General features: G+C 48.2%; 3 protein-coding genes across 5 annotated transcripts in view; 1 reads left to right on the top strand and 2 right to left on the bottom strand.

The window, feature by feature from the left end:
* The window catches only part of map3k22 (mitogen-activated protein kinase kinase kinase 22), a 41781-nt gene extending 30738 nt beyond the window's left edge, over positions 1 to 11043 (bottom strand). Inside the window, exons 1-3 of the mRNA XM_030349606.1 lie at positions 10625 to 11043; positions 3484 to 3563; positions 2527 to 2571 (exon numbers count right to left, since the gene is read on the bottom strand). Coding sequence (XP_030205466.1) covers positions 2527 to 2571; positions 3484 to 3502 — 64 coding nt within the window. The 5' untranslated portion in view covers positions 3503 to 3563; positions 10625 to 11043. The remainder of the gene's footprint in view (positions 1 to 2526; positions 2572 to 3483; positions 3564 to 10624) is intronic.
* Positions 11044 to 11470: 427 nt separating this feature from the next.
* On the top strand, positions 11471 to 18127 carry acaa1 (acetyl-CoA acyltransferase 1). The gene is made up of 12 exons (XM_030349312.1): positions 11471 to 11787; positions 12295 to 12388; positions 12486 to 12543; positions 12652 to 12731; positions 12815 to 12857; positions 12932 to 13030; positions 13433 to 13513; positions 14279 to 14469; positions 15726 to 15905; positions 16804 to 16859; positions 16963 to 17108; positions 17656 to 18127. The coding sequence occupies exons 1-12, from the start codon at positions 11611 to 11613 to the stop codon at positions 17729 to 17731; spliced, it is 1281 nt and encodes a 426-aa protein (XP_030205172.1). The 5' UTR covers positions 11471 to 11610; the 3' UTR covers positions 17732 to 18127.
* Positions 18128 to 18146: 19 nt separating this feature from the next.
* dlec1 (DLEC1 cilia and flagella associated protein) overlaps positions 18147 to 25804 on the bottom strand; it is a 28693-nt gene continuing 21035 nt past the window's right edge. For all 3 annotated transcript variants that reach the window (XM_030349309.1, XM_030349311.1, XM_030349310.1), the window contains exons 33-38: positions 23814 to 23904; positions 23514 to 23711; positions 21916 to 22092; positions 18913 to 19063; positions 18544 to 18661; positions 18147 to 18389 (exon numbers count right to left, since the gene is read on the bottom strand). In XM_030349309.1, coding sequence (XP_030205169.1) covers positions 18263 to 18389; positions 18544 to 18661; positions 18913 to 19063; positions 21916 to 22092; positions 23514 to 23711; positions 23814 to 23904 — 862 coding nt within the window. In that variant the 3' untranslated portion in view covers positions 18147 to 18262. The remainder of the gene's footprint in view (positions 18390 to 18543; positions 18662 to 18912; positions 19064 to 21915; positions 22093 to 23513; positions 23712 to 23813; positions 23905 to 25804) is intronic.

The raw sequence follows: 25804 nt of genomic DNA, 5'->3' as shown, positions 1-25804 counted from the left end.
CACTGGCCAAGGCCCAACACACCTGTGGGACACACCTTGTGCATTCAAGGTAAGGCAGGCTTCAGGCCGGCAGGATAGGTCTTTTTTTAATCATAGTTTTTATATTTTTGGAAACTTTTTGTTTTGCCCAAATGTTCAAAGTTTCCAAAACCTACTATGTATCTTTCCTGGGGAGGGGCCAGAGGGCAGATTGGGAGGGGCCAGAGGGCAGATTGGGAGGGGCCAGAGGGCAGATGGGGAGGGGCCAGAGGGCAGACGGGAGACAGGAGGACCAGGTGAGGACCAGAGGGGAGACATGAGGACCAGGTGAGGACTAGAGGGGAGACAGGAGGACCAGGTGAGGACCAGAGGGGAGACAGGAGGACCAGGTGAGGACCAGAGGGGAGACAGGAGGACCAGGTGAGGACCGGAGGGCTGTCCAGCGTCTGGATAAGTTGAGATTTCCAGCCGGTCTGACCTTACCTTTGTGTCGTGTTCATAAAAGTATGTTTAATAAGGGTTATTTCCGCCAAGATCTCGTTCTGGCTCACCTAGGGAGCCCGAATGTGTGTCTTATGTGTGTGTCCCATGTGCGTGGGTCTTATTTGCATTTTTGTCCTATTTGTGTTTCTCCTATGTGTGTGTGTCGTATGTGAATGTGTGTCCTATGTTTCTGTGTCCTACGTGTGTGTGTTTTATGTGCATGTGTGTCCTATCATGTGTGTGTGTCCTATGTGCTTGCAGCCCCCAGACAGGACAGGGTTACTCTACACTGAGGTCACCTCTCTGTAACACTGCCTTTGTCTCCGCCTTTTCTCAGTCCTTCTGTGAATGTCAAAACAAAAACACAAAGCCTCCGTCACCAATGCGTTGTTCCACGTTGCATCTGATTGGCCGGGCCAATCAGAGAAGGCCGTTTCACTGAGGCCAGGAGACACACATGAGAGTGAACTAGAAGCAAAAGGAGAAGTGTTTGGGGTGACGGAGGGCGGTCGTGTTTTGCCCTAAAAGGCAGAAGTACAACACTAGTGCTAGATCCAGAACCAAGCTCAACCTCTAAACTGGGCGGGGCTACAGGGCGGCCAATGTTTCCAGGGGAATGAGGAAGGCAATGCTTGTCACGCTCCAAGCTTGTGAGCAAAAGCCACAAGAGCTCACACTGTGGTTGATATAATCACCACCAGCTAGCTGAGGTTTATAAAGGCTCGGGCCGGGCGTTGCTAAAGTGTTCTGAGTGAAGAGTGCTGACGTCATGCTGTGTGTAAAGTTGCTGGTTTGCAAGCAGGTAGTGCCAGCTCAGGTTGAACAATGTCGATTTCAGGGTTAGAGTGTGTGTGTGTTTGTTTGACTGCTTTAGCTGGTGCCTTGTCTTGCTAGCAACAGAACCCGGGCCCTCACACCTAGCAACAGAACCCGGGCCCTCATACCTAGCAACAGAACCCGGGCCCTCACACCTAGCAACAGAACCGGGCCCTCACAACTAGCCACAGAACCTGGGCCCTCATATCTAGTCCTCCTGAGGCTGAGTCTCTCCAGACCTTTCAGGGGGTCAGCCTAGGTCCTGAGGCGGCCCCAGGTCTATCCAGACCCCTTGTTTGATGTGTTTAGGAGGAGGGGTTTCTAACTGCTACGCTTGTTATGTAATACCCAACCCAAACAAAACCAGCAAAAACATGACACGGCAACATTGCCCAATGTTGTCACAATGGACATGGGACAACGGCAGAGGACATTTTTATTTCCAAATGTCTGCAAGGATTGGTTTACAAGAGAGATAGTAAAGTGGTGCAAAACAGTTAAATTATTCACCCGTGTAAACACGTTACCTACTGTTACCAATGGTCCATCGTAACAAATCGCCTGCTCGGCATGCCATGCATATATGGATGAAGCTTTGAAGGGGACGCAAAACACAGCTTTGGCAACGCTGTTGAACGCTGGTTGGCCGTCATCACGCGTTTGCTGCCGAAAAGTTGAAATATTTCAACTCGAGCAGCATTTGACGCGCCGCAAAATACGTGAACGCGCCTGCAGCGGGGGCACGGGCGTGCTGCGCTGCAAATCAAATCTTGCCGCGCTCGAGCATGCGTTGACAGGTTGACGCAATAGTAACAGAGTTACTATTGGCCGAAAATTAAAGCAGGGGGAGGGCTGAACACAATGCGCCTGTTTAATTGGCTTTTATTTAGTTATTTGGGTGCGAGATGTGAAGGTAAAGCCTGAGGGAGTTTGACGTAATGTAAAAGCCGAGTGTTCATTGGTTTAACGTTTCGCCGACGGGAGTAATGACGACCGGCCCAACATTTTTTCCGTAAATACCGGTATGTTTATGTTGCAACAACAAGCTCTTCACGGACCCCCTGGCAACGCGCCGCGGACCCCCGGGGGTCCGGGGACCCCACTTTGAGAACCGAGGCTCTAGAGAACCTGCTCCTGATTTCCATGTGAGTGGTACAGCCTTTATGTCATGAGATCGGGTCAATCAAGCTATGTTTACAGTGGAGTTAGAGAGAGGGAGGGAGAGAGAGAGAGAGGGGGGGGGGGTACCTTGTGTATTCCTGTGCTGCCCAGGTCCAGTCTGGAGGCCTTCATCTGTAACCGGAGTCCAGAGTGAAACCACCAGAAACCACATGAGGGAGCAGGATGAATAATAACGTTTTCCTTTCTTTTGGTTTTTCAAGTAAATAAATGACAACAATAAAGACATGCAGGATGAAGTACGTACATGCAGGGACACACACACACACACACACACACACACACACACACACACACACACACACACACACACACACACACACACACACACACACACACACACACACACACACACACACACACACTATGTAGGTAAACTAGTGTGTGTTTGTGTTAGTGCTCAAGGTTGAAATGGATGAATGTGAATAGATAAGCTGCTTCATAATGACCTGAATGATTTTAATTCAGGAATATCAGCGTAGTCTCTTTATTACACAAGACCCCTACAAGAGACACTAACGTATTAAGAAATAACATAACAACTTGCTACAAACCGCACCATCTGGTGACTCTAGAACTGTTAATGTCTCCATCAACACATTTCCTATCTCTCCCTCCCTCTCTCCCCCTCCCTCCCTCCCGCCGTCTCTCCCTCCCTCTCTTTGACACACATTTATTTTTCTCACACTTGAAAGCTGTGCCTGCATAGTGTTCCTGCTGGAGGAAGTGTGTATGTTTGTGAGTGTGTGTGTATGTGTATGTGTATGTGTGTGTGTGTGTGTGTGTGTGTGTGTGTGTGTGTGTGTGTGTGTGTGTGTGTGTGTGTGTGTGTGTGTGTGTGTGTGTGTGTGTGTGTGTTAGACATGGTATTCCAAAGAGGTAAAACTTTGAAGATATACAGATACACAAATGTGTGTGGTGTGAGTGAGAGTGTGTGTGTGAGAGAGAGAGTGTGTGGGAGAGTGAGATTGTGTGTGAGTGAGAGAGTATGTGTGAGTGAGAGAGTGCGTGTGTCCCGTTACTTACCCATGTTTACTGTCATCATCAGGAAGTGGTTCTGTTGGACCGGAGCACAGAGCTCAGCTCCTCCTGGTTAAGTCTTCAGCCTGAGACACAGAGAGCACAAAACAGAACCATTCATAACTCGCAGTTTATTCCAAAATGGACGCCCAAAACTGGTCACACAGCTATGTCACGCAGAAACCATCCCAGGAATGTCTGTTCCCCTGTGAACTACTAAGGGCACAGGTACGACCATGAATGGTTAACCACGTACCTAACTTCTAACCTGCCTCTTCGCTGAGCTGCACTCTTAGGCAACATCATCAGCCCTGACTATTGCATAAGCACGTGTGTGTCCTTGAGGAACTAGAACAATAGGTGTGTGTCTCAGCGCACAGCCCCAGGTAAACACTGTATGCACGAGGAAGTCAGGAAGAGACAGCCTCCTGCGTGCCCGAACCAGAGCAACGGGTGAATAGCGATGTCCACACAGCAGTAAGAAGCCAGTGAGCCGCAAGCAGCTGGTCAACCTCGTTGTGAAAGTCTCTTTGCGCCGATGAAAACTAATTACCTTTTCTATTTGGCTGTCAGCTTGTCACTTTGGCTGTCGGCGTTTGAGCCGCCACCGTCCCATGACGGCCTACCTGTAGATCCAGCTCCCCCTGCTCCTTACCGTCCTGTAACGGCGAGCCCTGGACAGAGGGGCTCTTTAAAACCCATAACATCTACTTCCCTAATGAACATGGACAGTTCTGATTCCCGAGCAGTGCGCCGATCCCTGCTCTGCATTCCTGGGTGTTTACTGGCTATTTTGGTAGCTGCTGTATTCCACACCTGCCCTTTATTACACTTGTTTATTGAACATTTATATCATAATGTTACCTCCTTTATGAACGCCCTATTGCACTTCTGCTGGGATGCTAGAGTGCATTTCCCAGGTACTAGGACTAAAACAGTGGAGTCAAAGCTAGCGTTGTCTGGCTAACTCTGCAATAGATCTCTGGATCTAATTCGGACCTCAATCCATTGAATCCATGTTCATTGGATTGGAGGCTTTCCACTGGCAAGAGCAGGGATGAGGACGATAGAGCTCAGGAGGGAGACAGACTGAGCCGAAGGCAGAGCCGCTCACCACAGAAGAAGAGAACCAAGACAAGAGCAGCCGACCGCCGAGCAGACGGCCGTGCACAGTGCTTGGCTGAGAGAGTGTGCATACGTACACGCCTGCAGACACACCAGTACACACACACGCACACACCCTCTCCCTTTCTCTCCCATACACACAACCCCTCTCTCCCTCTCACACGCACTCTGAAACCCACACTCAGATCCACAGACCCGGGCCTGTCTGGCAGCCAGAGATGCCCATCTGTCTAGCCTCTCCTCGGCCGAGCGTGGAGCCAGGTGGCCGACGCTCACTGACGGCCGGCCCAGAGCACCCCACCGTCCCTGGCTTTGAGGAGGCCCCCCAGGGGAAGGGTCTGCTAACGACCATGCTGCTGCTGCTATCTCCTCCCTCTGTGGGGATGTTTCCTCACAGAGGAAGAGAGCGCCGATAAGAGGACCGGCCCTGAGGGGGGGGATGCAATGGGAGAAAGAGACTCAGGGTGATGCTACTTCCGAGCTACATCTGAGCTACACATGCTAACGCTAGCACTTCAAGATTTCACCACCGAACACTGAACTCTGTTTCATGTTTCCATACGGAATCCCTATAAGCCTCATGAAAACCTGCCGCTTGTTGGTCTGCATGGATGATGGACAACAGGAAACTGAGGAGGGAATGTCTGCGGTACGTTGAACAGGAGGGAGAGAGACGGAGGGAGAGAGGGACGGGAGGGAGAGAGAGGGAGGAAGAGGGACAGAGGGAGAGAAAAGGAGGGAGAGAGGAACGGGAGGGAGAGCGACGGAGGGAGAGAGACGGAGGGAGAGAGGGACGGGAGGGAGAGAGAGGGAGGAAGAGGGACGGAGGGAGAGAGAAGGAGGGAGAGAGGGACGGGAGGGAGAACGACGGAGGGAGAGAGACGGAGGGAGAGAGGGACGGGAGGGAGAACGACGGAGGGAGAAAGACGGAGGGAGAGAGGGACGGGAGGGAGAGAGACGGAGGGAGAGAGGGACGGAGGGAGAGAGCGACGGAGGGAGAGAGACGGAGGGAGAGAGGGACGGGAGGGAGAGAGATGGAGGGAGAGATACGGAGGGAGGGAGAGGGACGGAGGGAGAGAGACGGAGCGAGAGAGACGGAGGGAGAGGGACGGAGGAAGAGAGACGGAGGGAGAGGGACGGAGGGAGAGGGGCGGGACGGAGAGGGGCGGGCGGGAGAGGGAAGGAGACAGACGGAGAGCGACGGAGGGAGATAGACGGAGGGAGAGAGACGGAGGGAGTGAGGGACGTGAGGGAGAGATGGAGAGAGACGGAGGGAAGGAGGGAGAGAGGGACAGGGAGGGAGAGAGACGGAGGGAGAGGGAAGGAGACAGAGGGAGAGAGACGGAGGGAGAGGGAAGGAGGGAGAGAGCCAAGGGGTACAAGAGGTGCAAACACACACACAAAACACACACTTCCTGCTTTGTTATTACGTCTTTTACTAAGGAAACTGGTGGTGGAGGAGGGTGGGGGGGGACTTTCAGGGTAATTCCCCTTCTTCTGGGGCCAGGCTGGAGGAGGAGGAGGAGGAGGAGGAGGAGGAGGAGGAGGAGGAGGAGGAGGAGGAGGAGGAGGAGTAGGAAGTGCCCAAGTAAGGATTGTGACCACATGTCTGACATCATCGCTGCAGAGACCAAGAGAGAAAGCCTTCGCTTGGCTGCCCTCACTGGAAGAACATTTCACAACAAGGACTTTCCATCCCCTCCCCATCATCATCATCATCATCATCATCAGGGCAGATCGACTACAGCAGACCACAGACGCCTTCTGACCAATCAAAGCTCCAAATACAACAGACTGGGAAATGTCCCTGTAGACATCCCCAACGTACTGCAGTGTGAAATACTCAGTGAAGGAACATGAATTACTGTCCAATGATTTAGACACTCATACCCACAACAACAAAACAACCACCCAATTGGCCCGTATGATGACACATGACCTCTGACATCACTGGCCAGTGGCCACCAGCTGATGACATATCAACCAGAGAGCCGTCTGGACAGAGGACTCAAGAAGCCCCCTTTGGTTCCCCCGTCGCCCGGCAACCGGGGGGGGGGGGCAGCCACTGAATGGAGCCAGGACTAAACACTAAGGAATACACACTCCGCTTCCCCCTAGCCTGGAGTCCGGGAACTGGGGGATGCTGGGAAATGAGCAAACTTCTACTAAAGATACGGTGGAGGAGAGAGGGTTGGTGTGTGTGTGTGTGTGTGTGTGTGTGTGTGTGTGTTTGTGAGAGTCTGATAAATAAGGGTGACAGACACAGAGATGTATATTGGTTTGAGTCTCAAAGTGTGTGCATGCATGTGTGATTGTGAGTAAGTGTGCGTGAGTATGAGTGAGTGAGTGAGTATGTGTATGTGTATGTGTATGTGTGTGTGTGCGCGCGCAATGGTGAGATCCAGATGCCTCGGACACAAGCTTTCTGAGTTGTGACGTAATTTCCGGTCTCGGAGCACTTATGGCGTTCCCGTTCGTCTTTGTGATTTCGCCATGAAATTGGCTAGTCTTTGTTTATTGTTAGCTACATTAGCCTCTTTAGCAAACCAGCTCGAACACAACTTTACATTATATTGCACACACAGCAAGACCTTGCAATGCATAAATTGGTGACTTGAATAAAGTAGCAATGCAATCAAGTGTGTAAGAGCATTTAAAATTGAAATTAAAATGACCAACATGGTACAAAGAAATACAACGAAAATAAATCTCTTTACGGGCGCAGCACTTTTTGTTGCGTCATCACTGAACTCGGTATATTCCGAGGGTGTCCGACCAAAAGGGGGCGTGCCTCTGTGAAATGCCGCAAGAAAGCTGGGAGATTTCCCCATGCACTTGCAACTCGGAAGGCTGGTGTCCGAGGCTTCTGGATCACACCATAAGCATGTGTGTGTGTGTGTGTGTGAGGCTGTATGTGAGTGTGTGTTTGTGTTTTTGTGCGTGTCTTTACAGTGGGCAGGTGTCTTTTTGGGTCTGTCAGGTGTGTAGTCCCCCTGCTGTGAGGCTCAGCCTCCCTCTATCCTAACCTGGGCTCTGCGTGCTCATGAAATCATTCTGCTGCCAGGTTTAGCTTCCCCTGCGCGTTAGCTTAGCTTAGTGCCGCAGGGTTCCTCTCATGCTACTGCAGCCCTCTGGACGGAGTGGAGCAGCTCACCGTGGCCCTCTTTGCACATTTGTAGTGCAAGTGTAATGGCAAATTAAAGCATGGACAATTATTGCGTTTCTTCTTCAGTGATTCTCTTCCTCTCGTTAAACCACGAGAGAGAGAGAGAGAGAGAGAGAGAGAGAGAGAGAGAGAGAGAGAGAGAGAGAGAGAGAGTGTGAGTGAGTGAGTGAGTGAGTGAGTGAGTGAGTGAGTGAGTGAGTGAGTGAGTGAGTGAGTGAGTGAGAGAGAGAGAGAGAGAGAGAGAGATTGTGTTGAAAGGTCTTAGTCTTTACTCTTAAAGTACATTTTTAAAAAGTAAAGTAAGGTTTTTGTGTTTTCCTAAAGCATCAGAGTGTTGGTTATTCATGGGGTTATTCAGCCTCTCGTCGGGATCTCACGATGTCCTCGGTTCAAAGCACAACATCAAAACACTCTGGGTGACTCCGTCGTTAGAGGTGGTCGCCACAGAGACCCAAGGACCAGCAGCATCAATTATCTGCCTCTCCTCCTGCTTCTCCTCCCCCTCCTCCACCCTCTCCTCCCTCACCTCCTCCTCGACCCCCTCGTGCTCCTCCCTATAGCCAGAGGTACAGAGTCCCTTTTGGGGAGACGCGTGTGGAGCAGCTGGAGGGGTCTGGGGAGGAGGCACTTCCCTCCTCCGTCCCTCCGCCAGGTGTCACAACGCAGGGCGTACAGAGAACCCAAGGGTTCTGAAGGGTTCTGAAGGGGTTTCAGTGGGAGTGAAAGGAAGCGGCTTCACAGCAGAGGGCCGACATGGGGAACTATTGCAGACGTTACTGTGATAATGTGGTTGGGGACGGACACCCTGGGGAGGTGAATACGCTTTATGTTGAGGGGCTTCAAAAGGGTCAGCCCAGGGGCCTGGCCTGGTGGAAAGGGTGACCAGGAAGAGGCTCATTTATTGGGCTGGAAACACAGATATGATGAAATAAGGATGTTGTGCTGCTCTGATCTGGTGGTTTGTTAGGCTTCAGGCCTGTGTTGTGTTCTGTCTGCGGTCACGGCTCTCCTCACAGAGTCAAAGAGAAGAGACTGGAACAGCCTTTCAGAGAGCTGCTATCTGGAGAGAACACTCCTCACACCCTGCTATGGCCGGCGCTGCCTAGGAACGTAAACACCAGCGCCACAACACACCGTGCTGTGTGAGTCACTCCACCTATGACCCCCAGGCCTCATGCTGCCAGTGGGCTGGTTCCTTGGCGAGGGTGGAGGGCCGCTTCTGAGATACAGAAGGAAGGGAGCTCTACACAAAGTGCACACACACAGTTTGAATGGACACACACACACATTTTTTTTAAATAAGGCTGTCGCCGTGGTGATTCTCTCCCAAACATTTCCTCAGAGGTTTATCAGGGGCGAGGAGGGCTGGAGGAACACGATTATTTTGAGTCTAAATCCAGACACCGCAGGATTATTGGTGGAGCTGGTAGACATGCAGCGACATTAAGACAAATTATATCATGACCATGACTACCACGTTTCCATGTGTGGGCGGGGAAGAGAGAGAGAGAGAGAGAGAGAGAGAGAGAGAGAGAGAGAGAGAGATTGTAACACCTTGTTGAAATCTCGCCTGCATGAACGGAGTGAAGTCAGGGCAACGTTAAACATATGGAGAGAAACCCAAGCTGGTCTTAAAGTGAGGAGGGGTTTTGTGTTGAATGGCTTCAGATGTAGCTGTTTTCCTTGGGACTGGTGCTCTGTTAAGTGAGACATATTTTCGGCATTTGGGGAAGATATCAACCCAGCAACACACAGCAGAGACGTCTCTCTAACACACAAGCACTGCAGAGAGACGTGTGTGTGTGTGGTTGCGTGTGTGTGTTTGTGTGTGGGCACAAAGCCTTGCGTGTGTGTGCAGAAAGAAGTCTGTGTGTGTGTGTGTGTGTGTGTGTGTGTGTGTGTGTGTGTGTGTGTGTGTGTGTGTGTGTGTGTGTGTGTGTGTGTGTGTGTGTGTGTGTGTGTGTGTGTGTGTGTGTGTGTGGAGATGAGTGAGGTGAGGTCTATATCCTGGGAGACCCAACAGTGGTATCACCTCAGACTGGACTGTTCTGCTTTGATGCAGGGGCAGGGCTTAGCGTTTTGACACTTTGACTTCAACCCCCCTAGTCTCTCCAGCAACCCCATGCCCCCCCAGAGCGTCTCAGAGGAACAGGTTTGTGCTGATGGGTCGTTCTCCTGTGGTGATGATGAACTCCTCCTCGTTAAACGCTCTCCCAAAGGCTCGGAGTGTGTCTCTGGTGTGTTTTGAGATGATAGAGTTGTTGGGCCTAAAAGGTAGGCTTAGTAAGACCTGCTTTCAAGGCTTGATTTTAAACCCTGCAGGACAATGAGTGAAGACGCTCAACAGATGTTTCAACAAAACAAAAATCACACAGTAATGACGACAAACCAAACCACAAATGCTTTTTCTGAAAAACAACAATGATTGTGAAAGCATCTCCGGTTGTGTTCCTGCTCTGATGCACACTGGGTCCTCGTCCTCCTCGGGAGGGATTCCCCCGCTTCAGTAAAGTAACATAATTTCCATGTAAAAACCAATAAAGAAAACAGATATATAAGAAAACTGCTCTATAACATCTAGCATTACATATTACATTGTAGTAGCCAATAATGCATAACATAAATTCTATTTTATTAAGGGAATTCTGGTCAACTCTTCCTAGTTGATGGTCTAGGATGCGCTTTAAGGCCCATTTGATCAGCCTCAGTGCAGGCAGCCTTCTGCAACTTAGGGAACAGGACATCAACACAGTCTAATACTTTGGTCCCACTAAAAAAATGCTTATATTTGCACTGCCTTAACATAATGCTATTCTAAATATCACAATAATTAAAGATCATGAAATACACACTTACCAGGTTATTCCTCTCTTCATTTTCTTTAACAAACGTGAGTTGAGGGATAGTTCGTTTTTCTACTGAGAAAATCCCGAAATTATCGAAAAGGAGCCGTTGATTCTGTTGAAGACCCGATAAATGCAAGGGGAAAAAATATTCTCGAAACAGTAGCCTACAATATCCGGAAAATACGCTCAGTTATGGAGCGCATAAATTGCAACATAGGCCTACAAATTCTTCAGAACTTGCACTCATAACTCATCAGATGATTTACTCCACTCAGTGTGCACATAATCCACAGGGTCCGGCGTGTTCATCAGTCACTATTGATTGCAGACAACGTGTTTAGAATAAAGTTTTCCTCTCCCGTCAGCGTCCGTCTCTTCTCCCTACAGTCGAGACCTCCGAGGTTTTCCGTGGAGCTTCTGACGTCAGCAGCAACGTGACACTCAGGAAGCGGTGACGCCGTCACTGCGCCCTGCATAGCACTGCGTAAAGGTGGGGTCTGCTGCCCCCTGCTGGGTAAAGCACTGTATAAAGGTGGGCTCTGCTGCCCCCGGCTGGGGACATCTGCACCATGCAGAACGCTTTGTAAAGATGGGGTCTGCTGCTCCCTTGCTGGGGATATCTGCCATTACAGGATATTTTATCTTCAGCCGACAATAAACACAGAGAGTCATTTGATATATTGCACTCAGTCTATGCTTATTCTGATATGCTTTTTAAATTAGTTTCGTACCTCACGATGCTAAGGGTATAGTTGTGAATAACATTAATAATATTCTTTAGATAAAAAACGCACAATTCTTTGTAGGTACATGCATGATTCTCACCCTTGAACTTTGTCCCTCGGTACTTGCCTTAACTATTTGCGTTAATTTCACAACAAGGAACAGTACAGAAGTTCAACGACACATGAAGTTATTGTATCAGGACGCACTTTGATTCATCAGTCCTGCATTCTGCTTTCCTGCGTATTTGCGTATTCGCCCGACACCTTCACCATGCACAGAGTTAAAGTCATATCTGGCCATCTTTCATCTTACCCTCCTCAAGGTGGGAACAGAAAATGTAATATAAACCACTGTCGTGCCAGAGCTGCAGTCTCCGGGCCGGAGGACGTGGTGGTAGTGCATGGACGCAGGACGGCCATCGGGAAGGCGAAACGGGGTTTATTCAAGGTTTGGTCCTTTAAGCCTCATTCAAACAGCGTCGTCTGCGCAAACGTTTCCCTAAGGCCCTTTGAAATTGTGTTGCACAGCTTGCATGATAATCCAATCGGTTTGTCTGTTATGTTTATGTTTTGAAAACTACAACCAGGTGCCTCGTAATGCGTTTGTGCATGTAGTAGGTATACCACTATGTTAAGTACCATGGTATAGGTTGAGGTGCGTTCCCCTCAGTACAATATGATATAGTTTGAGGCGCGTTCCCCTCAGGATACTATGATGTAGTTTGAGGTGCGTTCACCTCAGTACACTATGATATAGTTTGAGGTGCGTTCCCCTCAGGACGATATCGTTTGAGGTGAGTTCCCCTCAGTACACTATGATATAGTTTGAGGTGCGTTCCCCTCAGGATACTATGATGTAGTTTGAGGTGCGTTCCCCTCAGTACACTATGATATAGTTTGAGGTGCGTTCCCCTCAGGACACTATGATGTAGTGTGAGTTACCCCTCTACCTCAGGACACCACACCTGATGAACTCCTCAGCGCAGTGATGAAGGCCGTGATGACGGACATGGGGCTGTCCCCTGACCGACTCGGGGACGTCTGTGTAGGTAAATTAAGTTATCATATATATTAGAGTCATAAGGAGGCATAGCCCACGATGTCTTCTAACACTCACCAACATCACTGTGTGTCTTACACTGGCAGGCAATGTGCTCCAGCCCGGAGCAGGGGCTGTGATGGCCAGAATAGCACACTTTCTCAGGTGACATGACTAGGGTTATTATGGTGAACCCCAAAGAGTACAAACAGCACATCCTGCTCCAGGGTCCACTGAGTTCAACTGATCATTGTTTTGGTGTATCTGCTGCAGTGAGTTTCCAGAGACGGTGCCTGTGTACACGGTCAACAGACAGTGTTCTTCTGGCCTACAAGCCCTGTTCAACATAGCAGGTTATCCATCTAATCTCTTAATAGCTGCTTATTGTTACTGATGTATACGACATGATAGACACTACCTTTTATTCTGTCTCCAGGAGCGATTAAGAGTGGCTCCATTGACCTGGGCCTTGCGTGCGGGTAAGGAGATGGGACCACTCAAGCCTGTAGGCCAGGTGTGGCTGTAGACTTCCTAACCATGTGTTGTCCTGCAGCGTGGAGAGCATGTCGCTCCAGGAGATGGGGAACCCCGGGGACCTGAGCCCCAGGCTGGTGGACTTCGAGAAGGCCAGGGCCTGCGTGGTTCCCATGGGGTGAGGCTCATATGTTAACCACCACTCCATCGTGGTGTCATAACAATCAATGTGTTCAGGACCGCTGGTATGAAATGTATTATTAAGGACCACCTGAACATACACCCTCATCTTTGATGGGCTGTATTTGTATTTGTATTTGGGTATTTTTTAATCATCCTTTTAAGTTCTCATTTATAAAATGTGTATTTTATAAGATGACTGAAACGATAGTGACCCAAACAACAAATAAGACTGGGCCATCAGCATACTGGTCCGAACGGTTTGGAAACACAAAGTGTGTGTGTGTGTGTGTGTGTGTGTGTGTGTGTGTGTGTGTGTGTGTGTGTGTGTGTGTGTGTGTGTGTGTGTGTGTGTGTGTGTGTGTGTGTGTGTGTGTGTGTGTGTGTGTGTTCGTTGCAGTATCACCTCAGAGAATGTAGCTGAGAGATTTGGGATCTCCAGGGAGAAGCAGGATGCCTTCGCAGTGAGCTCACATCAGAAGTAACAAATCAGACAGCCTTCTCCACCTACTGCTACACCTACTACTGCACCTACTGCTACACCTACTGCTGCACCTACTGCTACACCTACTGCTACTACACCTGCTACTACTCCTACTCCTACACCTACTACCATACCTTCTACACCTACTGCTACACCTACTCAGACCCCTGCTCTACTCCTACACCTGCTACTATTCCTACACCGGCACCTGCTCCTACACCTGCTGCTACACCTGCTGCCACACCTGCTGCCACACCTGCTCCTACACGTGCTACTACACGTGCTCCTATATCTGCTACCACACCTTATACACCTGCTACTACATCTGCTACACCTGCTACTACACCTGCTACTACATCTGCTACTACACCTGCTACTACGCCTGCTCCTACACCTGCTACAACAATGACTACACCTGCTATACCTGCTACACCTACTACTTTACATGCTGCTACACTTGCTACACCTTCTGCTAAACCTGCTACTTCACCTACTGCTACACCTGCTACTCCTGCTGCTCCTGCTGCTATACCTGCTACACCGACTTCTACACCTGCAACTACACCTGCCACACCTGCTGCTACACCTACTACTACACCTGCTTCACCTATTACTACAGCTGCTCCTACCCCTGCTACTACACCTACCTCACCTGCTATACCTACTACTACACCAACACACCTACTACTGCACCTGCTGCTCCTCCACCTGCCTCTCCTGGAGGCTCCAGGTCTTCTGACCTCCGCCCTCCTCCGCCCTCAGGGCCGACCGGGCCCAGCGGAGCGGCCGATTCGAGGCGGAGATCGTCCCAGTGGTCACCAGGGTGACAGATGCCGAGGGGACGGAGAGCACGGTGACGGTGCTGAAGGACGAGGGCGTGCGGCCCTCCACCACGCTGGAGGGGCTCGGGAAGCTCCGGGCCGCCTTCAGGGCGGACGGCAGCACCACCGCCGGTAGGCCTGGATCCACCCTCTGCCCCCCCCTCTCTGCTCCACCCTCCTGGCTCCGCTATCTGCTCTGCCCTCTGCTCTACCCCTCCTGGCTCCCCTCTCCTGGCTCCGCCCTCTGCTCCGCTCTCTGCTCCATCCCTCTGCTCCGCCCTCCGTTTCATGATGGCTTCAGCGCTCACTGTCTACTAGTACAGCAGCGTCTTTCTTTATGCATAACTCATGACAGTTTAACACTCATTAATGCATAATTTGGTGAGTGCTCCATGCAGCACTCAAATATTGTTCTTCATAAGTTTTATTCTTTCTTTCTTTCCTCTTTATTATTATCTACAAATTGAGACTTATTTCCTTTCTCAATTTTTCATCTAGAGACGCCATTCAAATTTAAAAATGTTCAGAATAGCTTTGAATCGTGAGCTTATTTTCAGATTTTTTTTTATATTTTATACTTTTAAGAAATTCTACTTTTAAAATAGTATATTTTTCTTTAACATTGGAGTCAATGGAAGGACAGCAGAGCCATCCTCCTATCTGCTCAACTGTTTTAGACTTAACTAACTATCGATTTTCAACCGTTTACCTTCGTTCAAACCATTTAACAAATCTACACACATGTATCTTCAATAATGTCCAGATATATCGATATCATTTAAACTTTATTCAGAATCAGTTTTAGTTTCATACCGGCTTCGTTTTCAGTTGGTCTCATTGATTTACGTTTACGCTGGAGCGTGAGGACGTTCAGCAGTGTTGCCAGATTGGGCGGTTTTCCCGCTCTATTGGGCTACTTTTAATCACGCACCGGCTTGCTATTCTTTTACACACACACACACACACACACACACACACACACACACACACACACACACACACACACACACACACACACACACACACACACACACACACTGCAGGGGGATACATTTGACCTTTCAGATTCTTCAGTTCAATTCATTTTACATTTATGCATTTTTAGCAATGCTTAGTGCTTTTCATTCAGCTTTATTTATTTATTTGTTTCCAACCATTTACATTTGCATTTGTACATTGTTTACTCCATTTAGACTTGAAGTTTTGTTCAAATCCTTTCACTTGATTTAAGCCTTTTAACGTTTCTTTATGTCTTAATGTGATTGTGATGACTAGAGCAATACTTAACTCTAGTTAAGCTGACCTTAATAACCTCAGGTCCTTCACGGTAGAGGTTGGTGCTAACCCTTATTGTTGAGCAGTATCATCATCCCCACCTCCTCCTCCAGGTAACTCCAGCCAGGTGAGTGACGGGGCGGCCGCCCTGCTGCTGGGCCGCCGCTCCGCCGTGGAGGCCCTGGGTCTGCCCGTCCTAGGGGTCCTGAGGGCCAGCGCCGTGGTGGGGGTCCCCCCCGACATGATGGGCATCGGCCCCGCCTACGCCATCCCTGCAGCGCTGGAGCAGGCTGGTGTGTGTGTGTGTGTGTGTGTGTGTGTGTGTGTGTGTGTGTGTGTGTGTGTGTGTGTGTGTGTGTGTGTGTGTGTGTGTGTGTGTGTGTGTGTGTGTGTGTGCGCCCAATTCCTAGGTACTGGGTCCTGCTTGTGTCCTATTTTGACCAGACTGCTCTTCTTTTAATGACTGATGGTGGAAGGGTTCAGAGTCAAATGTAGCCATGTCCTTCTTACAGGAGGGTGAAGGGTTCACTGTAGCCATGTCCTTCTTACAGGAGGGTGAAGGGTTCACTGTAGCCATGTCCTTCTTACAGGAGGGTGAAGGGTTCACTGTAGCCATGTCCTTCTTACAGGAGGGTGAAGGATTCACTGTAGCCATGTCCTTCTTACAGGAGGGTGAAGGGTTCACTGTAGCCATGTCCTTCTTACAGAAGGGTGAAGGTTTCACTGTAGCCATGTCCTTCTTACAGGGGGGTGAAGGGTTCACTGTAGCCATTTCCTTCTTACAGGATGCCTCAGTAGACATGTCCTTGGTACAGGAGGGTGGGGAGGGTCTGTTCATGGACATGAGGAGGAAAGAAGCTGGTCTCTAGCTGCTGGGGTTTATAAAGTCCTTAGATGATCTTAACATGTTTGCTACTTCAGTGTGGTAGCGTCAGTTAAGCGAGGCGTTGCACCATGTCCATACTCATGGAGTTATGGGTTATGCAGACGTACCCTGTGTGCTAGTAGATTCCCACTGCACAAAAAGGTGTAATTCCCAGAGCCAGTTCACAATATAAATTATGGAATACAAATACACTCAGAGGGAACTTTTGCCCATGCAATTTTAAATAATTATTGCCTGTCTTTGAGAATTATCTTTGTAAAAAATAGTAAAGGATGGACCTAACATGATGTTTTTTCCGTCCATAGGACTGATTGTTGCTGATATTGATGTCTTTGAAATAAATGAAGCTTTTGCAAGCCAGGTGAAATATACCACATTACTTTTTAATTAACTCTTAGGCTCTGTAGCAACGAGCCTAAAAGGACAACGTGTTGTATTCTATTTAATACGGTATGTGTTGGTAGGCGGTGTACTGTGTAGAGAAGCTGGGCCTCCCGCTGGACCGGGTGAACCCGAACGGCGGAGCCATCGCCCTGGGCCACCCCCTGGGCTGCACCGGCGCCCGCATGGCGGTCACCCTGCTGCACGAGCTCCAACGCATGGGGAGGAGGTGAGGCTGCTCGCTGGCACCTCCACACGCCTAGTCAACCGTGGGTCGCCAAAGCACCTGTAGTCCACAACAAAGCACCTATTCTACAGTATCACCGGTCTTACTCCAGAGGCTCTACATATCATTTGGGTTTATGGTAAACCGAACCATGACCAAAGTCCCAGTGCCAGTAATGTTCCAGCAGTCCTAATGGAACAAAAGCTGAGAGTCTGGTCTCTGTTTGATCTCCATGTCTGTCCACTGGGGGTATGATGTGGTCACTGTCTGCTCTCTGTCTGATCTCCATGTCTGTCCACTGGGGGTATGATGTGGTCACGGTCTGGTCCCTGTTTGATCTCCATGTCTGTCCACTGGGGGTATGATGTGGTCTCTGTCTGCTCTCTGTCTGATCCCCGTGTCTGTCCACTGGGGATACGGTGTGGTCTCTGTCTGATCCCTGTGTCTGTCCACTAGGGGTATGGTGTGGTCACAGTCTGCTCTGTCTGATCCCCGTGTCTGTCTACAGGGGGTACAGTGTGGTCTCTGTCTGATCTGTCTCTTTCCACAGGGGGTATGGTGTGGTCTCCATGTGCATTGGGACCGGGATGGGAGCTGCAGCAGTCTTTGAGTATCCTGGGCCCTAGAGGAAGTCCTGAGAAAAGTAAACTATGATCTCTCCACCCAACCATACTGAGTCATACTGAGTCTAAGGAGCGATGATTTAATGGTGTTTGTGAACGCCTCACAAACTGCCCTTTGGTCAATCAGAAGAACTCTAATCTTTGAAATGATTGATTTAATCTCAGGTGCATCCATTTCTTTACATGACACACCAATCCTGCCACATGGTTCACTGTACATGATGTATTAACCTTAATTAGTTAAGGTGTTGCAACTAATGTTTAATCCAGCGCAAGGAGAAGTGTGTAATTAATATGAATAGGGATGACGGGACCAAGCACAGGTGTTGAATTTTAATAATGATCACTGATTTATTTGTTTTTAATGTTCAGAAAATAAACAGAATGAAGAATAATAAAGAGTCACTGATTAATGTTGAACTTTTTATAACAACTTTATTCTTTACTGCTCTAAAAAATATTTTCACTGGGAAATGAGGCACATCAATAAAGCAGAGGTGTGGGTATAAAGAGCGTTTACAGGGAGACGTGTGGTCAGTAGGACCCCAGGCTGGAGCCCAGGGCCTCATCGTAGCCTCCGCGGCCCCACAGACGAAGCTTCAGGCTGGGCTGGATCAGAGCGCCGTGGATGGTCAGCGTGGCTCTGAACTCCCTCGCCTCACTAGAGAACATTAGAGAACAACCACCGTATCAACAATCCTTCTGTTGGCTGCGGAGACCCCTCGTCCACTTCCTGTGTGGCGGCCCTTCTAGGCTGCTTCCGTCCCTCTGTCAGGAACCTGCTGGGAGCGCGTTGAGGTGTGAAGGTGCCCTACCTGGCAGTGAAGCAGACCTCCAGATGCTGCTGGCCCCTGGTGAGGGCGGGGTCCGGGCCCCTGAGGACCCCACTCTCAGGGGTCACGCTGAAGGCATGGGAGTCCGCCTCGCTTGACTCTGAACACACATGCACACACAGAAAGACCACCTTTAATAATAATAATAATTCATTGAATTTATTTAGCGCTTTTCTAGACACTCAAAGACGCCTACAGTGAAGGGGGGGGGGGGGGGGGACCTCACTAACCACCACCAGTATGTAGCACACATTTGGGTGATGCACGGCAGCCAATCGGCGCTAGAACGCTCAGCCGTGGTAGTACACAGCGAGAGGCTTCACTAAGGCCCCCGGTCCAGACGGGGCTTACCGAGGCTGGCCCTCCAGTAAGTGCAGGTGCCATGGCTGAGCAGGGTGACGTGGGCCAGCTGGGTCCGGCCCACGTAGCACATGCCAAAGTCCACTGAGTCCCTCGACAGACGGAGCCCCGATACGGCCAGGCGGGCACACAGAGGAACCACCTGCAGCCGAGACACAAACCTCACGTTACCATGTCCCGTCATCTGACCTGATCTTCTGATCATGATCCTTTCAAACGGGAGACATGTTTGAACTCTGGGCCATTTGGAATAAGAAACCTACAGGTGTATAGGTCAGTAGTCTTTTAAGGGCTGGAATCTGGACAGAAGCCCAACGACTATGGAGCCAGTTTCCTGCCATAATTCAAACCTGAAAAAAAAAGTTTCAAAGGCTTGTAAGTCAAGGCTTCAACACCTTGTAAAAAAAGGTTTTGCAACACTGAAAAAATAGATTATAACCTGAAAAAATTCAAACGTCTGTAAACTTGATTTTGTGTTCTATTTTATCTTTTTCATCATTTTCACCAACACATTTTCAAAGTTCAAACAATTTCACCAGCGCATTTGCAGAGTTTCAAATCTGGCACTGTTCTAACAGTGTATTTCATTGTTTCCCGGTTTTGAAACCTTGTAAATGGGATTCTGCAAACAGGTGTTCATACATTGAGAAATAAGTTTTGAAAGGTTGTATATTTAGTTTTAAAAACTTGTAAAGGTGTTAGTTTACCACATTGCAACGTATTTTTTCAGAACTGACTTTTCAGAGATTTGACCACACAGGCGCAAGTCACGTGAATATTGGCACTGTTCTGTAGCGCATATGTTTTGAAACTCCTGACAGTCAAGTCTGAAGAAAAAAAAAACGTTCCCGGGGGCGGGACCATTTAGCTTTAAACCTATTGGTTGCTCTCGGCTGACGTATATTCCAATCACATTCTTGTCATCGGCAGAGCACTGTCAATCACGCACAGCCCGGTGAACGGCACGTGTACATCCTTCGTCCCTCCCTTATCCCCATGCGGGTGTTGGCGGATGGGGGAGTCTGGGCGGTGGACTGCGACGGCATGATAGTTGTCTGACCCCTTGGAATGTACTGACGTACATTCCAATCACATTCTTTTCATCGGCAGAGCACTGTCAATCACGCACAGCCCGGTGAACAGCACATGTGATTGGAATGTACGTCAGCCGAGAGCTGACGTTTTTAAAATTGTCTAAAAGTGGGGTCCCTGGTTTTTTAATTAGAACCTTGGTCTATTGGTGCTCACATCAGGCAATGAGGGTGAGATGGGGGAGGGTAACATCTGATCCCTTCCATGTTACCAATGGTGTTCGCCAGGGGCGGAATTTTGTCTCCTTTTCTTTTTAATATGTATATGAATGACTTGTCTTTGATTTTAAATGCATCTGGTACAGGCTGTAGGATTGGGGACGCACTCATTAACCACCTTATGTACGCAGATGATCTGGTCATCTTTAGTCCATATAGTGCTGGTCTATAACAGCTTCTGAGAGTATGCACACAGTATGGTGATGATTTTGACATAAAATACAACGCAAAAAAGAGTAAGATCATGATTGTCGGAAGCAGAGGAGACAGACAGTCAACCTTCCCTGACTTCTATATGTCTGGCACTGCACTCAGTGTGCAGTGAAATTACATACTTGGGCCATATTATGTCAAATGACCTGTCTGATGACAAGGATATCTATAGGCAGCGTCGGAAGCTGTATGCACAAGCAAACATGCTCTGCCGTAGGTTTAGTATGTGCTCTGTACCTGTTAAAATATCACTCTTTCGAGCGTATTGTACGCCGCTGTATACTGCCCACCTGTGGTGTCGTTATAAACAAGGCAGCGTTAGAAAGCTTACAGTGGCCTATAATGATAGCATGAGGCTACTGCTGAGAGCTCCAAGAAGCTCCAGCGCAAGCCAAATGTTTGTAAGTGTTGGGGTCCCTACCTGCTCTGCTGTGTTACGTGGCCTGATGTATGGATTTATGTGTAGGGCATCTGAGTCCGAAAATAACTTAATTGCAGTTTTGGCCAACCTTCTATGCAGTTCGGTTAGATTTTCTTCCAGACTGTGGAACCATTGGCGATCATGTCTGTATGCTCGGCACTGAATATTGTGAATTTGTGTATTTTTATACTCTGTATTTGGTTATTTGGTTATTTTGTTTGTGTTGATATGGATCCTCCTGGGTCTGAAATAAAGAATTATAAAAAAAAAAAACGCAACAGAACGCTGCCAATATTCACGTGACTCAAAGCTTGCGCCTGTGTGGTAAAATCTCTTAAAAGTCATTGCTGAAAAGCCATTTCTGAAAAAAGACGTTGCAATGGCGTAAACGTACACCTTTACAAGTTTTTAAAACTAAATATTCAACCTTTCAAAACTTATTTCTCAATGTATGAACACTGCAGAATCCCATTTACAAGGTTTAAAAACCGGGAAACAATGAAATACACTGTTAGAACAGTGCCAGATTTGAAACTCTGCAAATGCGCTGGTGAAATTGTTTGAACTTTGAAAGTGTGTTGGTGAAAATGATGAAGAAGATAAAATAGAACACAAAATCATGTTTACAGATGTTTGAATTTTTGTTTGATTTTTTTCAGGTTATAATCTCTTTTTTCAGTGTTGCAAAACCTTTTTTACAAGGTGTTGAGTTTTCAAACCCAGACTTACAAGCCTTTGAAACTTTTTTTTTCAGGTTTGAATTATGGCAGGAAATTGGCTCCATAAACGACCAGAACATCATGGCAGATTGTGTTTGAGGGAACCAAAGCCCTTTTGGAGCTGGGCCCTTCCAGGACCCCATAGGTTCACGGAGGCATGGGCCTACATCGTTGTTCAGGCAGCACCATCTCAACCGGCTCAAATCAGATTTGGGAAGTAGACTAATATCACGTATATGTGTTTATAACACTTCAGCATGTGTATTGATCCATTTAAAACATCTTTGATGTGCATATTAATCACCATGGCGACCATGGAGTGTCTGTTCACCTGGAGGCTGTTGTTGCTGTATTGAATATGGAGTTTTTGCCGGAAAATCAGGGTCCTCTTCTCACTGCCACGGCGGATAGGTGAGACAGGTGAGACAAGTGAGACAGATGTGGGCGGGACTTCCTTCAGATGGGACTGCTCCAATAGGGCCAGCGAGCAGTGAAAGGACACCATTACCTGCCAATCACAAGCAAAGCATCTTGAATACGGAGGAGTAGCGAGGATTGATCAGAGATCCTGACCATGGAACCTAAACCCACGTGTTACCCACAGCTGTATGTTGACCAGCCACTTCTAACCCCTCGTGGCGGTGGGTCCTCCCAGATGTGTAATGATAGAACAGCCTACTGGGGAGATAGATATTTTAGCGGCTCTTTTAATCTGCTTCTTTTTTTTTTTTAACCTTCATGGACATGAAGGTTGAGAGGGAGGGAATGACAAATAGAGCGTAACAGTGACCGCCCGCTTTTTTAACAGCTCTGTTTCCGGAAGTCAATTTCCCATTCATTTTCAACGTCCACTTTTCGTAAAATCCTTACATAAAGAGTGTTAAGCCTGAAACCAAGCCAATCATTCGTCAAGGTAGTCGTTACCAGAAAACGTTTGATTCTGGGCAAAAAATAATTTGGAAAAGGGAAGAAAAGGAAAAGGTACAACTTGTACAAGCCTTTCCGCAATGGTTATAACCCAATCCTTAAACGCGTTTCTTGCATCTTATAACCTTTGTCATGATTATATTGTTTATATTGTTAATACAAGTTGCGTCATATATTCTGTGTGTGTTTGTTTATATGTGTGTATTTATAGTGTTTAATATAGTCCATTGCGTTGTCATCGACATGGCACGTACCTTCGTTGCTGGCTGCGGTTACCACGTAACGTTACTCGTTTGTAATACATGTGAATTCAGTGTTGTATTTCAATTATGTATTCATTCAACATTATGTATTCCTTTGCTTTTATGCTACCCAAATTACTTAAAAGCACTGCTAGTGCTATATCATATATTTGTACTTTTATTTTTAACATATATTCTATGTCAACAAATTTTTCAACATGTAGAGCACATTTCCTCTACAGCTCTAACCACAACTCAAACTTTCCAGTGATATAAATCATGGTTGCTCTGGTAATCATGGTTGTTCAGCAGCAGCACAGCCCGTCTACGGACTCTTATTCCTTCCTATTAGACATTCTCTGGTAGCAGTAGCAGTCGATCACTTTCGCAGGTGCAGTAAACGTTTCCTGGTAACAGCGAGCTCCACCAATCAAAGACGTGTTTTTAAAAAAAACTAGATGTTGCCTCGTTCAAGTGGGCAACATCTTTTTTTGGGATCTACAGAAGCAAATACCATCAATTCCCAATATAACGGTGCGTGGTACGCATCATCATGATGGTTACGACATTATGGCTTTAACCAACATCTCTGATGAAAATGAATGGGATTTTTACTTTCGGAACAACACTGCTGCACGCTATAACCCAGGGCTGGATGGACCCTTTGTCTGAGGTTCCCGGTTGATACCCCCAGGCCTGGAAGGCCTGGACGTAGACCCCCTGGGGGCCATCCCCCTCTGGATGGGGCTGGACCTCTCACCTTCAGATTCTGCTGCGGCTGCAGCAGCAGGGGCGACCCGTCACTGTTGGGGGGGTTGCTGGAGCTGCTGGTGCGAGGGCGGGGCTGAGGGTGGAGGATGGAGAAGGGAGGCTGCGTCCCCAGCCTGAAAGACAGGGGCGTCTCCAGGGGGTTCCTCAGCACCAGCATCTGGCCCACCTCAAAGTCCCGCACACACATCTGGGGAGGGCAATGGGGATTGGATAACAGGATGATATGATGATCAAAAAGTAAACTGTGTAGCAGAATTGTTTGGCCTCAGGTGAAAGCCCAAAGACCCACCTGGCTCTCTGACTCCCCCTGCAGGAGGTCATCGGCGGAGACGTCAAACTGCAGTCCCCCGTGGTGGTCAGCGTCCGTCTCCACCGAGAGTCTTCAGGGAAGACCACCAACATGACTCATGTGACTCACAACTGTTAGGTATTTTAAGAATCTAAGCTTCCCTCACTTGTCCACTAGGAAGTAGGACCAAACATATAAGCTGCGTTACCCTCACATAGCCACAAGGGGAGCATGACGTTATTGAAGGCTGCTCCCTCTTCACCTTTAATTAAGTGAAGAAGCCGAAGCCATAACGTCACCCCGGCCACGCCCACTGCATAGGCCACACCCACTTGACGTCCTGTACGGAGGACGTCGAGTGAACGCCCCAGAGATTTTCAGCGACACCCGCGAAGGGTCACGGGCCTCTGCCCGTGGCCCATAGTAGCCAGAGTTATTATCTCTCCACGTGTTAGATACAATTCCCTCCGTATAGCTTCACTTACCATGCCGAAACATGCCGACGACTTTATAATAAATGAAGTGAGTTCAAAGCAACCTGGGATTGGACAACTTTCTTCGAGAATATGCAACAGATGGTGACCACCGACGTTTGGAAGAAAGTCCCGTCCCGGCGCGACGCTAAAACAACTTCAACAGGCCCGCACGTCTGAGGTAAGTAGAACTGTTTGTCTTAAAGATTTAATCTGAAATAGGATTGGTTATAAGAACATTTAGGTGTAAGTTTGTTTTAGCCACCGTCCGGTCGTGCTGCATAACAACACGTGTAGATCAACGGTTGCAAGGAACACTGAACGCCCAACCTCCCCCTTTCTTCACACTTGAGTTGTTTTTAGTACTCGTCGTTAACGATCATTCTTGGTACTGGTTGAGAGGTGAAGCCCTCCACTATCGGTCTCTGTATAGATCGGGCCAAAATAGTATATTAACGAGAGTTATCTTTCACTTCTCCGCTGAGGCCGGCACGATCTGTGTTCCTAAGCAGTAGCACCATAGCGGACGTTCGGAGTGCATACTATCTTATCTGCCGATCCGCTAAATGCCACCCTAGACTGCATGTTTCATTTTACATTCAAGTCTGTTGATATTTTGTTACTAAAGACGATGAATTATTAAAGGTAAAAGACCCTCCAGGCCCCCTACACACGTGTAACCCCCCCCCCCCCACCCTTTGTCCCAGTCTTCCAGGTCCGGTAGTCAGACCCCCCCCCCCCCACCCTTTGTCCCAAGTCCGATCGTCAGATCCCCCCCTCCCCACCCTTTGTCCCTGCAAACGTTCTCTTCCCCTACCCTTCCTTATTCATATTGCTTAGAGAAGGCGACTCGCCTCTCTATTGTTAGTTACATTGCCCCTTGCCCCCTCAAACCCTCAAACCCTCACACCTAGCCATGTGTTGGAACCAGGATGTAAATTTAGCCTTTGCAACCTGTGTTTGTGTGCATTGATCTTAATATTCTCTCTCTCTCTCTTCAGGAAATAGCAGTATATGCAGTAACGAATGCCTAACACTCAGACATTATGTTTTTCAAGGTTGCTGGGCCCTTCTGTCTGTTTTCATGCGTTTTGTGTATCAAAACAGGAGTGCAATAGACACGGGTTGTGTCATGCACAATGATATTAGAGAACCAGGATGGTTCAAATAGACACAGGGTTCAACTGCTAAAATAATATGTTTAATTAATAAATTATGCACATGGTTTTAACCGGTGCACAAGGCGGGAGTTAGCTCAACTGCTGTAGTTCAATTACAATAACATTTGTTTCATCCGATAACTTCTGAATTTTTCTTTTAGGTTCAGTTTTTGTTTTGTTTATAGAATATCACCATATATTTAATACCCAGATGTGCATAATTGTTGTAGGTTTGGATGACCCTTTGTTCTGCCTAGTTTTAATGTATCGATTTGATGTTGACCAACAAAAAACTAGATAATTAAGTCTAATGTGCAATTTTGATTAGTATACAACGCAGCCGTAGAGGTACACTTGC

Source organism: Gadus morhua, chromosome 23 (genome assembly GCF_902167405.1).
Source record: "Gadus morhua chromosome 23, gadMor3.0, whole genome shotgun sequence".
Taxonomy (NCBI): Eukaryota; Metazoa; Chordata; class Actinopteri; order Gadiformes; family Gadidae; genus Gadus; species Gadus morhua.
The sequence above is the reverse complement of the archived record's forward strand: the minus strand, read 5'-3'. Positions and strand labels throughout refer to the sequence as shown.

Excerpts from the sequence above, each read along its gene's own strand:
- acaa1 (XM_030349312.1), top strand. The coding sequence starts at position 11,611 with ATGCACAGAGTTAAAGTCATATCTGGCCATCTTTCATCTTACCCTCCT. Across the intron at positions 12,732-12,814 it reads AGCCCTGTTCAACATAGCAG|GAGCGATTAAGAGTGGCTCC; the intron begins GTTATCCATCTA and ends TTCTGTCTCCAG. Across the intron at positions 14,470-15,725 it reads GGACGGCAGCACCACCGCCG|GTAACTCCAGCCAGGTGAGT; the intron begins GTAGGCCTGGAT and ends CTCCTCCTCCAG.